The 14,702-nt window shown below is 38.5% G+C and overlaps 1 protein-coding gene across 5 annotated transcripts; it reads right to left on the bottom strand.

The window, feature by feature from the left end:
- Positions 1 to 4,261: 4,261 nt before the first annotated feature.
- LOC107622378 (protein CELLULOSE SYNTHASE INTERACTIVE 1) lies at positions 4,262 to 14,201 on the bottom strand. Of its 5 annotated transcripts, XR_015906999.1 has the most exons (9): positions 13,945 to 14,201; positions 13,406 to 13,574; positions 12,793 to 12,866; positions 9,371 to 12,431; positions 6,669 to 9,213; positions 6,188 to 6,481; positions 6,027 to 6,092; positions 5,201 to 5,317; positions 4,262 to 4,701 (listed from the first exon to the last, which is right to left on the bottom strand). XR_015906999.1 is itself a non-coding variant. In XM_016324249.3 (8 exons), exons 2-8 carry the CDS (start codon positions 13,469 to 13,471, stop codon positions 4,561 to 4,563), a joined length of 6,459 nt encoding a protein of 2,152 aa, XP_016179735.1. In that variant the 5' UTR covers positions 13,472 to 13,574; positions 13,945 to 14,201; the 3' UTR covers positions 4,262 to 4,560. The 5 variants fall into 5 exon arrangements, 4 of the variants coding, with proteins under 4 accessions (XP_016179735.1, XP_020970046.1, XP_088363038.1 ...); XM_016324249.3 differs by having other exon boundaries at positions 6,027 to 6,481; XM_021114387.2 differs by having other exon boundaries at positions 6,027 to 6,481; positions 13,763 to 13,947.
- Positions 14,202 to 14,702: the final 501 nt, after the last annotated feature.

Consider the following 14,702-nt stretch of genomic DNA (forward strand, 5'->3'; position numbering starts at 1 on the left):
AGATCTTGTGTTATTTTTTTTTTTAGTCAAGAGAACTTTTATTGATAATATTTTAGGAGTAAATAGGCTTAAACAAGTAAAAAAAAAAAAGATTTTCTAGACATTTTTTTTTTGTAAAAACAACCAAATAGGACCTTAAAACAATTTTTTCAAATTATGTGGTTATACCCGATATCCGACCCGACTTGAAAAAATGTGGATATCGTATCCGATCCGATGAGTGCAGTGCGGATCGGATAGTATTATAGGCTATATCCGATCCGATCCGTGTGCATCCCTAAACCCGCACCCTACCTGACCCGTGTTTAAACCCGCTCCATACTCAATCCTACTACCCGCAGCGGATCGGGTTGGCTATCCTACCCGACCGGATTGGGTAGGGTTGGATGCCTACGAGCTGAGTGCATGCTGGCACCCCTAGTGGCCAACAACTTTTATGTGAGCTATAGGTGAGTTAAGAATTTATATTTAAATTATATATTTTTTGGTGTCTGAACAAAAATTAAAGAAACTAAAAAAGCAAAAGAAAGACACATTGGAGACCTCTATAACTCAAGCAATATCTCGATCTTGAAGAAGAGCTTCAACAATGTTACTAGGAAATCAAACCACTCAACGTACTCGTTCTGACTCCAAGCTCCGAGCTTTGCTATCAGATCGGCCACCATATTTCTCTCTTGAAGCACTAGACTAAAATGAACCTCCGACTCCCTGCCAAGCATTTCATGAATACGCACCATCAGATCCCCATCTTCCCTGTCTTCTGAAGCAGGCTCACTCTGAGCAGCAATGAATACTTCCCTTGAATCTGTTTCGCACACAATCTTCTTTAAGTCACACTTTCACGCTAAAACCAGCTCTCTCCATATTGCAAAGAGTTTGGATCTTTTGATACTTCAAATTAGAATCCTCCCCAAACAACCTTTTATCCAAACACCTTCATTATTTCTAATCACACACCCAAAATCTGATTTTTGAGCTTCCAAAAAACTGCTAGCATCACAATTTACTTTCAAAAAATCAAGTTGAGAAAGTTTTCAATTCACATTCTTGAACAAAGATAGCTAACAAAGTTGAAACCGAGCCTGTTCTAACTCCATCTTCCATCTTCTAGCCAAGATCACCACTTTAAGTTGCGTCCAAACTTCATATGGATTAAAGTTTTCCTGATTTTGATGCCTCCAAATCCACCAAATGCTAGGGGAAAAAATAGGTTTTTGTTCTAAAACAGTAGCTCGCATCAAAGAAAACATATCCCCACCGACCTGAAGAATTGATGGATCCAATCTCATCCAAATGTCTTGTGCCTGTCGACAACGTAGCAAGCAATGCATTGCCGATTCTGTCTTTTTGCCACATCGAGGGCGCATGTTCGACTCAAAGAGTCCACGCCAGTGTCAGAAAGCCTCCGTTGGTAGGGAACCATGAATGGCAAACCACGCCAGGAATTTTGCTTTCTCCGGGGCGTTTGCCCGCCATAACCATTTCCAACTTCGTCCCTCATTTCACTGAATCCTTCTCTTCAGTAACTATGCATATCCCTCTTTAGTTGAATAACCTTTACTAATATTTGCTATCCAAATCCATCCAGGTTCAACTGTGTGCTGCCAAAACTAGTTGGAACATTGCATCATGTGGAGAACTAACTCTGATAATGGTGTCGCAATTCACTCAAAACGCCAACCATATTCACTCCAAACCTCCCTTATAGTCAATTGAGTATCGAAGATATGGACAAAAGGGAGATAATCATAGATTTTTCCTCCTGGATGCCAAGTATCAAACCAAACCGATTGGTCCAAGTTACCAGGGCTTCAAGCCAAACCCTCTTACAAAAACTGCATTACTTTTCCAATGCCCCTCCAACAAATAGATGCAATCTTTGGAACAGGAAATTCTAAGCTCAAAGACTTTTTGAGATTTTTGTTGAGCATAATTTGGACCCACAATTTGGCTTGAAAGTTTAGCATATGCCAAACTAACTTCCAATCATTGCCACGTTAAATAGAGAAGAATCTCGAATGTCCAGACTATCGAATTTTTTTGGAGTAATTAACATTTTTCAAGTTGGCCAAAGAGAGATATCTCTCATCAGTATTACCCTTCCAAAAGAACTGCCGGATGAGAGAATTAATCTTTTCACAAGCATAGCCTGGAAGAAGAAAGCATTGCATCTGATAAATAGGAATAGGTGATATGACCGATTTAACAAGACATAATCTCCCATCTCTATTCAACAGTCTCCCTTTCTATGATGCTTGAATTTTGTCAATAGTCTCTATAGCACAGACCCAAGTCACTCTCGGGTGCCCCAAGTTAACACCTAAGTATTTACCTAAGTGTTGCGTAAAACAGATAGATGATACCCCGGTAAACATCTCCTTCTTTACATTAGAAACATTTTTTGAACATATTGCTTTAGACTTCTTAAAGTTAACTTTCAATCCAGATGCTTTAAAAAAAGTGTTTAGGACTTCCATGACCATAATAACCTGTCTCTTATTAGCTTTGTAGAAAAGCAGGAGATCGTCCGCAAACATAAGATAAGAAAACTTTGGCCCCTCTCTGGATACAGAAACTGATTCCCACTCTCCTTCAGTCACCTTATGCGAAATGTAACAGTCCAATCTCTCCATGCAAAGAACAAACAAATAAGGCAACATTGGATCCCCTTGCCTTAGTCCCCTATCTGGACTAAAGCTCTCAAGCTTACCATCATTTCACAAAATAGATAAAGAAGAAAAAACCACATAATTCATAATCAACCTGGTTATACTGCTAGAAAAACCAAAATTATGAAGAGAATGCTCCAAGAACCTCCAGTCAACTCTGTCATACGCCTTTTCTAAGTCAATTTTAAAAGCTAAAGTTCCTTTCTTGATTTTCGTCTTTCTCATAAAATGAAGAATCTCCTGTGCTATGACAATATTATTTGTTGCTCTCCTACCTGGAATAAATCTTCCCTGAAGTGGGCCAATGATGTTAGAAAGAAAAGGCTGAAGACGATTCAACAAGAACTTTAGTAATAATCTTGTACATCACATTGCATAAACTGATAGGTCTAAAGTTTTTAAAAGATGTGGGTGTCCCAACCTTTGGAATAAGCACAATGAGAGTTTCAAAAATTGACGCATCCATACGTCCCCCGAAAAACGCCAGGCTTACAATGGACATCTTTCCCACTGTAATTCCAATACTCCTTGAAGAAGTATGCCTGGATGCCATCAGGACCTAGCGCCTTGAATGAGTTCATTCTCATAACCGCCTTCTTAACCTCCTCTAAAGTGACCGGCTCCATGTGGCATCTACACGCCTTCTGGCTTAACTGAGGAAAGGACCAAGAGCATTAATGTCAACCTATTCTCTTCTACAAAATAATTTCTTGAAAAACTTATTAGTCTTCGCCTTCAAATCCTCTATATCATTAGTCCAAGTTCCATCTTCCAGGAAAATATCATGAATCTTATTCCTTCGTCGACGCATGAGAGTCTGCATATGGAAAAAGCTTGTGTTCAGTTTAAATTATATATATTTCTAAAACAAATTATACTAAAAATTATATATTCAACAATAATTCATTGAATTTTTTTTCTCTTTCCAGGTCCAAGAAACTTTAATATAAAGATCATTGATAAGGAAAAATCAATAATATGAGATGAATAAGAATTTGAAGAGATTATTATAATTAGAGAAGGAAAAGAGATTTTGACTTTGAATGAAGAGGATGAACTTAGCAATATTGATCGTGGAGAATGATAAACGATAACTAATAATTTATGAAATAAAAAATTTTGATTTGCTTCCTACTTAAGAATTTTGATCTTTCTAAAAACTTAAATTACAAAACTTACTTGCAATTTTTTTAGTCTATATCTGACATTAATGATATAGTTATTTGAGTTTTAAAAGTTTTATTTTATTTATTATTATTGTTTATATAACTTACGATACACAATACGATACAATAGAATATACAATACAAAAAAAATAGACTTTTTGATACAAGATATGTATCCCAATTTAATAACCTTGATTTGATCTAAATATGGCTTAGTTGTTGAATTATCCAATCAAATATTAGTTCTGATTTTTAAGAAAAATATATATATGAACCAACAATTCCAAAGTAAACCCATTTAAATCTAAAAAAAAAACATCACATGACATTTTTTCCCCTTCTTCTGGCGACCTTAACATGACACTTCATATTATTGTTTTATGACGAATTTGCTCGCCATTGTACAACCCCACAATGCATAAATGATAAAACAGACCCACTATATTCCCGAAATTGACATCATCCAAAAAGCATATAAGGTGCTCCAAGCAGGCCTGCTAGTGTTTATCCTAAGGCAATGATGGTAACTTACACCTTAAAGTTACAAAGAATATTAATGATAAAAGAATTTGTCTGGAACCGGAGACAAAAAAATAAACAATTGCAGTTATATACACATTACAAAAGCATGACAAATATTAGAAAATGTGAAAAAAATTTAATTTAAACCATGTACCCTATGTTCCAGATCCAAAGCTTGATACTAAGAAAGGACAAGGGTATCACTTGTTGGACCATTGAAATTCTATTTCCAAATTCCTTGAGGGGCCACTTTTACTTTCCGGCAAGAGTGTGTACTCTCCAGATACTGCTCCTAGCATTACCACCCGATCAATTTGAATGGTCACTTTTCCAAATGAACTCTGTAATCAGATACCAAAAAACAGGTTCAGTGGAAATGTAAAAGCAAAAATTTAATTAATTTATAGATAGAGAGTTAGGATCGAATAATACCAATTTGATTAAAGTTACGTCAATTATAACTTTTTATAAAACATATATTTTATCTAACTAACCATTGCATTACAATAATATAATAATGAAAGATAATTTATACCAAAATTTCATCGAAATCGGACATCACATCAATAATCCTGTAATTGAATAAAGTTTTGTTTATGTATATTTTGAACAAATATATCACGTTAATTTTCAAGTATATAAAAGGTATAACACACGATTTTCGGTTGAGATAAATACAAGTTTAGAGAGGATCTATAACACACAAGCTTCTAATCCAATGGTTGGCATTTTAAAAAATTACATGAACAAAAAAAAAGTTACTAAACGGTGTAACAATTGATAGAAGTGTAAATCAATCCTAACTCAGAAGGAAAGAACTGAATAAATATCAGCATTTACCTTCCCCATTTTGCTCTTATTTTTGCAAGAAATATGAAGCTTCTGGCCTTTAGGAGGACTTTCAAAGGCCCATGAAAAGCTTTCGTCCCATTCCGGATTGGGGCCAGTTGAGACCACCTGATAAGAATATTCTCACCGTCATTAGTAATTTGGTATATTCTACCAGGAAAACTGATCTACGATAAAGTCCTTATTCAGCAGAAAATACATTGTTCCTAGTGTTACATGATACACTCACTTACTCAGGCAATAAATATATAACCCTTAAGAACTTAAGATTGTCATTAGGGAAGGGACAAGAACATAAAAGCTAAGTACTTTCACATAAAAAATCATATCTGTATTCTATAGCCTACAATGTGTCAACAAACCCACAGTGGCAATATGCATGACCAGCAGAAATTTTCTTTTAAGTTTGTTAATGAGTTTCGATTTTGAGAGGAGAATGGAATAAGGAAGGGGTTGAACTTTAAAGTCTACCCTGTCCCAAAAAAAAAACAAAAAAACTTTGTGTAAAATGAACTAATCTTCATACTTCAAGCCCGTCTCTTCTAGCTTCCTCCTCAAAACCAATAACTTAAAAACGCACACACAACAGCTATATAAAGGATATGGTAATTGATCATTTCTATTTTCATTCGGATAGAGTAGGTAACTTTATCAAGAGACATAGAGATACAATCATCTATAAGTCTCATAGTAAGGTTATATAATGTATCGATCTACTTGTCTGTACATTTTACACCCATGTCACTTCACCCCATGCACAAGAGTAGATCATAATATCATAATATGCAATAATTATTGCTTAAGAGAAAATATATACCTTGGTCTGCCGTGCAGGAGTATTGCCAAGTGTCAGCTTGCAATAAACACTTGGGTTTCCAACAGACTGCTTCATATTATTACCACGCTTGATGATCACCACCAGAGTACCAGGCAAACACTGCAACAAGAATTCTGCCCTTTCCTGAAACCGAGGTGGGCCTGATTGGATTAAGTATTGTAGCAAAGGAATAGCATCTGCAGCTGCTATGGATTGAGCTCTTGAAACTTCTGCCGGGCATGCAGTCCAAGCTTGCCTGAGCAGAGAGAGTGTGTCTAAGGCAGCTTCCTGTGTAGCCTCTGAGCCTGTCTTTAAGGATGTAACGAGATGAGGAATGCTAAGAGTTGCCGGTTCAGTTGCTCTCAATCGTGGGAAGTTGCTAAATAGAGAATTTAAGGCTTTCAGATACTCCTCATTCACAGTTCCAGTAGCCCACAAATCCTTCTCAATAGCAGCTAAAAGACCATAAAACTTTGTTAGCTCATTGATTACAGAACAATTAATGCAAATATGAGGAAATCTGGACCATGATCAGAGGAAAAGTAACAAAGACATCCTTCTATGAATTACATGAAAACAAAATATTATGCAGTTGATCAGAATAAAATGATGTGTCAACACCTTCATGATAAGTGAACTCACCGGTTATTGCTCTGACTGTTTCACTGGAAGCATACTCCTGAATAGTGTGATTTGAAAACAGAAGTTTTATAAACATCGCAGCCTGAACAGATGTTTCAGGATCACTAGAACCTATCAGATCTAGAACCACCTGAACACCACCGGCCTCTGCAACTGCTCTTTTATTTGATCTACTGTACATTACAAGGTTTTGCAAAGCACATATGGCTACAACTTTCATTTCTTCTGTTGGTTGCTCCTCGAGCACATTCACTAAAGCACGACAAGCTGAAACTGCATCACTTGTTCGAGCAAGACTTTCATTCTGGAATAAATCACCAAGAGCCAAAGTTGCTAATAGCCTTGGCTGCTGTGCTTGGGTTTGTGGATCCAAGAGGTACTGGGATAATGGTAAGATGGCTGATTTAGTAACTTTGGTTTCTCTGATCTTCACATTGTTTAGCAATACTTCCAAGAGTCTTGCAGCAGTTTCCTCGCATTGATGAGATCTTAGGAGCTCCAAGAGAGCTTCTATGGCACCACTTTCAGCCATTGCTTCTGCACTGGTTCCATCATCACTTTCCAACACAAGAAGGGCATTTAATGCACCAACAACTGTGCTCTCTGAGCCAGATCGAAGCAACCTTACTAAAACAGCAACAGGCACCTCCAAGTAGAATTCAGAACTAAATTGCAGAACACATGCCAAAACAGAGGCAGCAGACTCCCATAAAGCATGGGGAATGGAAGGATCAGCTTGCAATATCACTTTGGAAATTTCAACAACACCACCCTCTTTTGCAATTTCATTAGGCCATATATGTGCAATACTAACAAGGGCCTTCATAGCTCTCTGCTGCAAAATGTGTATACCAGAACCAAGAACTCTTATGAGCGGGCCAATTACTTGTTGAATCACTGGATCTTTCTGAAGGTGTTCTTCTAGAAGTAGATGTGAGAGAAGTTCAGCAGCCAATTGTTGTACTGCTGATATTGGAGAATCAAGCAAAGGGATAAGTGGCTCAATAGCTTGGTGGGAAGTCAACGTGTAATCAGCACGACACTGTGGATGCTCTAAGATATTAACCAAAACCTGCAATGCACTATGTTGTCCATCAGGCCCAAATTCTTGTCTCGTCAGCATAGAAAACAGGGGATCTACCACTTTAGCAGCAGATGGTCCTTTAGCTATGCTAGCATTATTTGTCAATATCCGCAAGAGTTCCGAAAAAGCTGCACATAGATAGTCAGGTGCTTCAAGAAGGATGTCAAGTATGCTTTCAATAACTCCAGCTTTCACCATTTCCACTTTACAAGCAGGCCTGTCTTTTCCTAACTTGACTAGAGCTCTCGATATGGCCTCATGAAGAACATAGTTCCTACCATACAGTAGGCCAACAAGAGGGATAACTGCACCATGTGCAGCAACTAATTCAGCGAGTTGCTCATCATCAACAAGCCTATCCAATGCCCGAACAACAGAGTGTTGAGCTGGACCAAACTCACTTACAAGGAGAGAGACCAGAGGTTCCACACAGCGTGCAGCAGCCATCGTAGACCGAATCCTTGTATTTGCAAAAAGAACACAACACAATTCAGCAGCATCCCCTTTGAGGTCCATTGAACAATTTGATGAAAGGATCCTGCAAAGAACATCCACTGCGTTCATCTCCACATCTGCAACAGCGAGTGCTCTTGAAGGGTTTTCACTCAGTAACCTAACCAATGCAGCAATTGCAGCGTGCTGCTCCCTCTCTAGACCTGTATTAAGAATCTCTACCAAGGGTTTAACAGCTTGTCGAGCAGTATCTGCATTTCTAATATGGTCAGCAGAGAATAAACTTTCTAAGGCTTTTGCAGCGCTATGCCTTGCAGCTCTTCCTCCTAAACGCAGGACAGCCACAAGTTGAGTGACAGCACCAAACGCAGATTCATGTCTCCGTATCTCAGCACTGCCAAACAGAATTCCTAACAGATCTGTAGCAGCTTCTTCAGTTGCATCTTGAGGACCTAGCGAAAGATATTTAGTTATTGCCTCCAAGGCCCCAGACTCTACCATTACAATCTTATTTGATGGACAATCTCTAGCAAGCTGAGTCAAAAGCCCAAGTGCTAAAAATGGTGCTCCTGGACGATCTGGAATTGGTTTAAGCAGATCAACGAGGGCAGGTATTGCCTTTCGAGAAGTGGCACCAACTCTGATGTCATCAACTCTAAACAACCTCTCAAGAGCAACTTGATCAGGATAACGTACCAAAGAAAATTCTTCGGACAATTCCAGAAGATCCTGAATATCAGTATCGGCACAGCCAAGCAACGTGATGAGTCCATTTGCTGCCCCAGAATTAGCCACAGAAAGAAGTGTTCCCCTGCTGCCATTACAGACCAGACTAGCTATTGATTGTGCTGCAAAGTATTTGTTTGCTGATTCTTCTGACTTCAGCAAATTGGCAAGAGCTGGTATAGATTTCATGGTTGCATGTGCACGTATAATATCTCTATCTTGGAATAATATTGCCAACAACAAAGCACAAATCCACATGCTGCTGTCTTCTTTATCATCAATCTATAATTTTTCCATAAAAGATCACAGAAACATTAATACACAGAAATATAGTTATTCGTAATATATATTTGACTAGTAACTATTACATGAGTCAATGAAGTGGGTTTGTGTATTTATTTTTTATTGACTGAAATGTCATGGAAAATGCACTTATTACCTGACTATACTGTGAGAAATAATTTGAGATCTTCTCTGAGAGAACCTCAATCGCTCCAGCCTCCATTATTGCAATTCTACTGTTTTCATCATGACAAGCAAGGATACACAGTAACCATATAGCTAAGTTGGCACCAGATATAATGGCAGTGCCACTGTTTGATTGATCATCACTGGATTCTTCTTTTGTATGCCGGCAAATGCTGATGACTTCCCTATTGTCATCTCCCTGATTGGCCAAAGATGAGTCTGAAGAATTAAGCATATCAACAAGTGATCGAACAAGACCAGCACACAAGTTTGATAAGTTCAGATCCTCCAGCAGTTTCTGATGATTTACTTTTGCAGCACAAATAAGCACTGCAGCTCCTCCAATTTTTTTTTTTACATTTGTGGAAGTAGAAATTATCCTCTTAGCTATTGAAGATATACATCCAGATGCAGTAGCAACAGTGTCCCCTAAGACAAGAGGCTGATCCTTACATAGTCGTGATAATATCTCAATAGCTTTATCCTGTAATGTTGGTGTAGAATCAGCAATAGACAGGACTATAGGGCTTATGCTTTTAGGGAATTCAGCCAAAACTGTCCATGCAGGTTTACTCTTTCCGCTGGTTTTTTCTGATCTGGACAGAATAGCGAGTGCATCTAGAGCCTCCAATGTGGCAGCAGATCCATTAATGGCAGAATCTAGAAAAGAAACTAACGCAAGAACAGTACCAGCACGATTCACACATTCTGTTACAGCATAATCAACTTGCCTAGAATGTAAGAGGCGAGCAATTGCTGCTGCTGCATGTGTTTTTCCAGAAATTGTGCCTTCACGTAATACTCTTGTAGCAGGCATGATAACCTCTTCTGCAACAGCTTTCTCTGCAATTTCACCATCTAAAATAAGATTTGCCACAGCACATGTTGCCAACTCTGCTACTTCCAAAACTGAGGAGTTGGCTAGTGCAATCAATGGAGACAATGAATCTCTAGCAATAGCAGCTACATCCCTGTTCTCTTTGATTGAAAGAAATATTGCAGCCAGGCAGTGTGAGGTTTCCATCAAGACACTTTCATATTCGACATTAAGCAATTTCGAGACTGATAGAAGAGTTTTAACAGCAATGCTGCTTTCACGCACATCTTTTCTTGTTTCAAAAAGTCCTGCTAGAGCTGCTGCAGACATCGCCTGAGTTTCTTCCTTGCTTGAGCTCAAAATTTTTATCATTGTACCAATTGCATCACTCGCAGCACTACCTTCGCGTAAAATATCACTAAGAGGAACAACAGAAAGCATACTTCTCAAGGCATCTAAGACATAAACCTTAGATTCTGGTAGATCACTTGTCAATAGTGCTGTAAGCTGGCTAATAGTTGCTGTATCAGATTTATGGATTAAGTGATTCAAGGTTTTTGCAGCAATCTCCTTCCCATTTGCGCTTCCATTCTTTAATAGCCACAACAATGCAGGAACTGCATCAGCACTTTCAACACAAGCACGTATATCCTCACTATGATTGCATAGGTTTCTAAGGATTGTTGCTGAATCTTCCTTTGCTTTTGCAGATCCTGACTCCAAAATTTGCACAAGCGGAGGTATACCACCAGCAGCAGTAATGGCCCATTTACTTTCATCATTTTCATTAGACAGAAGGCATAGTAGGGCAACAGCACATTCTTGCTGCTGTTCTGATGAAAGTCCCAAAAGAGATATCAACAGCTGAACTCCTTCACGGCCTTGAAGTGCACGCCATAAACTGCCTCCACTATTGCACAGTGTCAAGAGAGCTTTTAGAAGCTCGTCTTGCACTTCACTGGCAGCCATTGTTATTAAACCAACTAGCAAACGCTTTGCATCGGAATTTGTAAGTTTAATTGATAGTATGGGATTACTATATAAACTAGCCAGCGCTTCAATGGTCCGTTCCTGCACAAGGAAGGGAGACTGAGACTTAAACTGATTGAGTAATGTCTGCTCAACTGCCAAAGGATCCGATGCTCTTGTGGATTCTGCCTTTTCATCATATATCATAAGAGCCGAAGCTAAAGCCCCTAAAGTGTCAGCAATTTGTGCAGCTGAAGTGCATGATTCAAGGCTTTGACCAAGGCTGGAGATCACAGAAGACAAGCCACCAGAGATGTTCGCTAGGGCACACATAGCATTTTCCTGTAATGCTTGAGCATGCTCTCCTTGCATGAACTCTTTCGAAGGCGCTATGGTAGCATTAATCAGAGTAGGAATGCCATTAGAATTGGCTATCTCTCGTCTTGCATCTTTGCACTGAGCCGACAGAGATTTGAGCGCCCCGGCTGCTTCAGCTCTAACAGGGGCATCATTACCAGGGCCTAATAGTTTGAGAAGATGTTTTGTTGCCTCTGCTGCCAACACTTTTGAACAAATAGATGCATCCTCCATCATCAAGAACGCAAGTAAAAAGCACACATTGGCTTGAGTGCCAGACTGTCCTGTTGTTAGTAACTTCACTAATATGTCCACTCCTCCAGCTTGTACTGTGGCATTCCAGAATCCCTCTGTACTGCTGGAGAGATTCTTCAATGCTCCAGTCAATAAATTGTCAACTACATTTCCAGTCTTCATGCCCTTTTTCAATTGTTCCCAAAGAACTGGCACAACACCTTCAGTTGAAAAAATTTTTGAACCAACATGATCTTTGGCACCATCTTGAGAGACAGCATAAATAGTCTTGGCAGCAGCTACTTGACCTTCACCAGAACTGGACTTGAGTAAACTAAGCAATGGAGGAATGCATCCTCCAAGCAAGACTTTAACCCTCAGCTCATTTTCTTTACAAAGGGAGCCCAAGACAGTTGCTGCCTGTATCTTCACATTCAAGGATCCTGACCGGAGAAGGGAAACAAGCACTGGAACTGCTTGAGAGTGAGATCCAACAGCACTAAAAGCATTTTCACGCATATCAATAAGCTCCGATAACTGCTTCAGGGAGTTCTCTTTCTCTAGCATAGAAGATGAACTCTTACGCAGCTGCTCAATGCATTGGGCAACACTTGCCAATGTCCCATCTGGATCCTCCATGCTGCTACTGCGTTCTCTGAAACAGAATATTAATTTAAGGTACACATGTTTGTATATAAGATTTGTATGCCCAAATATTCAAATTTCCATAATCCATATAACAAAATATCAAGTTAGCTGGTTCTATGTATGAAGTTCTTAAGAAAAACATTCTGTATCAGACATTTTGACACAGAAAACACACTAGAACACCAGTACAAGAAGATATATTCGCAGGTGCTAGCTTGACTGCAAGCAGAATCAATGAGGCTAAAGAACAAAAGGCCTCTAACAGAAGAAAGTAAAACAACTGACTCAAGCAACATTTTACTAGGCTGCAGATTGTTCCTGTTTGACAAAATTTAAACTTTAAAGGCATGTTTTAAGGTTTAACTAACCTCAGTCCCATCTTCAAAACAGAATGGGGTGTTGGAGACTCTGTATCTTGAACCTTCCCATCACCATTTCTTTCCTGCAATAGAAAAAGAATGACATTCAAGAAGGTCAAATGGAATGTCTGTATATCTCTAAATAGTTCCATATGTTTACCACACCAAGTTGCTAATAATATATTATACACAATACAATATCAATTTAGAAGCATGTGATATTGTTCTTTCCTTACTCTCATTATTAATTCCATACTACATTGAAACGAGTTATCTCTTTACTCATTCCCCTATTTATAAATCCTGTAAAGTATGGAAAACTAAGCATTAGGTAAACCACAACATATCCCATCTTGATCAAATAAGACCATTGCTTCAACTTAAGTTTTTTTTTTTTTTTTCCTCATTTATTTTAGGATTGTGGCAAAACAGAGTGTACCATGCGAATAACAATGAAAAAAAAATTACGGAGCTGCATATGTATCCCCATACGTTCATATGTACCACAAATATCTAACTGACTAACTAACTATTCCATCAAGATGTCAGAGTCACGAATTAAGGATGAAACTAGATAGGAAAATAAGAATGAAAAAATGGAAGTCGTGCAGAACTGAAGTACCAGGTCATTAGCAGCGAGGGTGGTGCCATTGTTGGCAGCTAACCTCCAAGTCAACGTGGTTGCCATATTCGGTGCAAGGATACTCCCTAATCGGATTAGTCCAGGACAGTGCCCCCCTTCTCCAGATCTATTCAGGAAAGACTATCAGAACATCAAAGCCTCCCTGTCCCTGCCACAGCACGAATGCACAAATCAGAAACCAATCATGAATCAGTCAATCGCAAACTAACGCGAATTAGTTCTAAAATATCAAATGCTTATAATAATCACATCAATTGGAGTGAAATAACCATCATTAGTATCTACATCTGAATCAATTTAGTCTACACTACACGTGCACGGTGAAATTTCACAAACCAAAAAAATAAAATGCAGATCAACAACCGAGGAAGTGAAGAGAGGAAAGCATGTAGTGAGTGTTAGTCAACTCTAGATCAACACGGCAGGAAAAAAAAACGAAAGGAATGATTAAAAATGAAAGTGTGTGAGAAATGAAAGCGATGTTAGTAACTTGAGAGAGAGAGGAATGGGAATAGAACCTTGAGAGAGGAGAGAGTGGGAAAATGGCGGTGGTTTATTGTTTATATAGGTTGGAAATTTGAAGTGTTGATTTGGAATATGATGGGATGGGATGGGATAGGAAGGGTGTGAAGAGCGAAGAAGCTTGTGGTGTGGTGGTGATCGGATGCTGTGATTGTGTGTGTGAATGTGTCGCCGTCATCAGTGGAGAAAACAGCACCGACAGCTTACAGCTCAGAGATTCCAACGCTCAATTTAACGGCTAAGCTTCGGCTTCACAGTTAACGTTTATTTGTTAACTTCTCTCTCTCTCTTTTTCATTTCTCTATTTTTTATTTTTAACTAACACGTGTTATAAGACACACATGCCTTTTTTTTTTTTTAACTGAAATAAACTAAACAAAAAGAAAAACAAAACAATGAACTATTTAAATAGAAGGACAGTCCCGTTTAAGACTATTCTTAAACTCTTCCCAAGGTGAAAAAAGTTCCACATGTGAAAGTTGTAACTTCATCGCCATCTTTGTCATAGTATCTGACACCGTATTTGCATCTCTCATAATCAAACGAAAGTTAACACGCTAATTCCAATGCATGATATCTCTTATTTTGAGTATTAATGAATCAATAAACCCAAAACTATTTTGAGTAAGAAGATTAAATGCTTCCACACAATCCGTCTCAAAAATAACATCTCGTTGACCCACATCCCAAGCTAAGAGATATCCTCTCCAAACGGCAAACAATTCTCCTTGAAGAATACTATTACTCTCAATCA

This window comes from Arachis ipaensis, chromosome B10 (genome assembly GCF_059453495.1).
Source record: "Arachis ipaensis isolate K30076 ecotype BB chromosome B10, ASM5945349v1, whole genome shotgun sequence".
In the NCBI taxonomy this organism is placed as follows: Eukaryota; Viridiplantae; Streptophyta; class Magnoliopsida; order Fabales; family Fabaceae; genus Arachis; species Arachis ipaensis.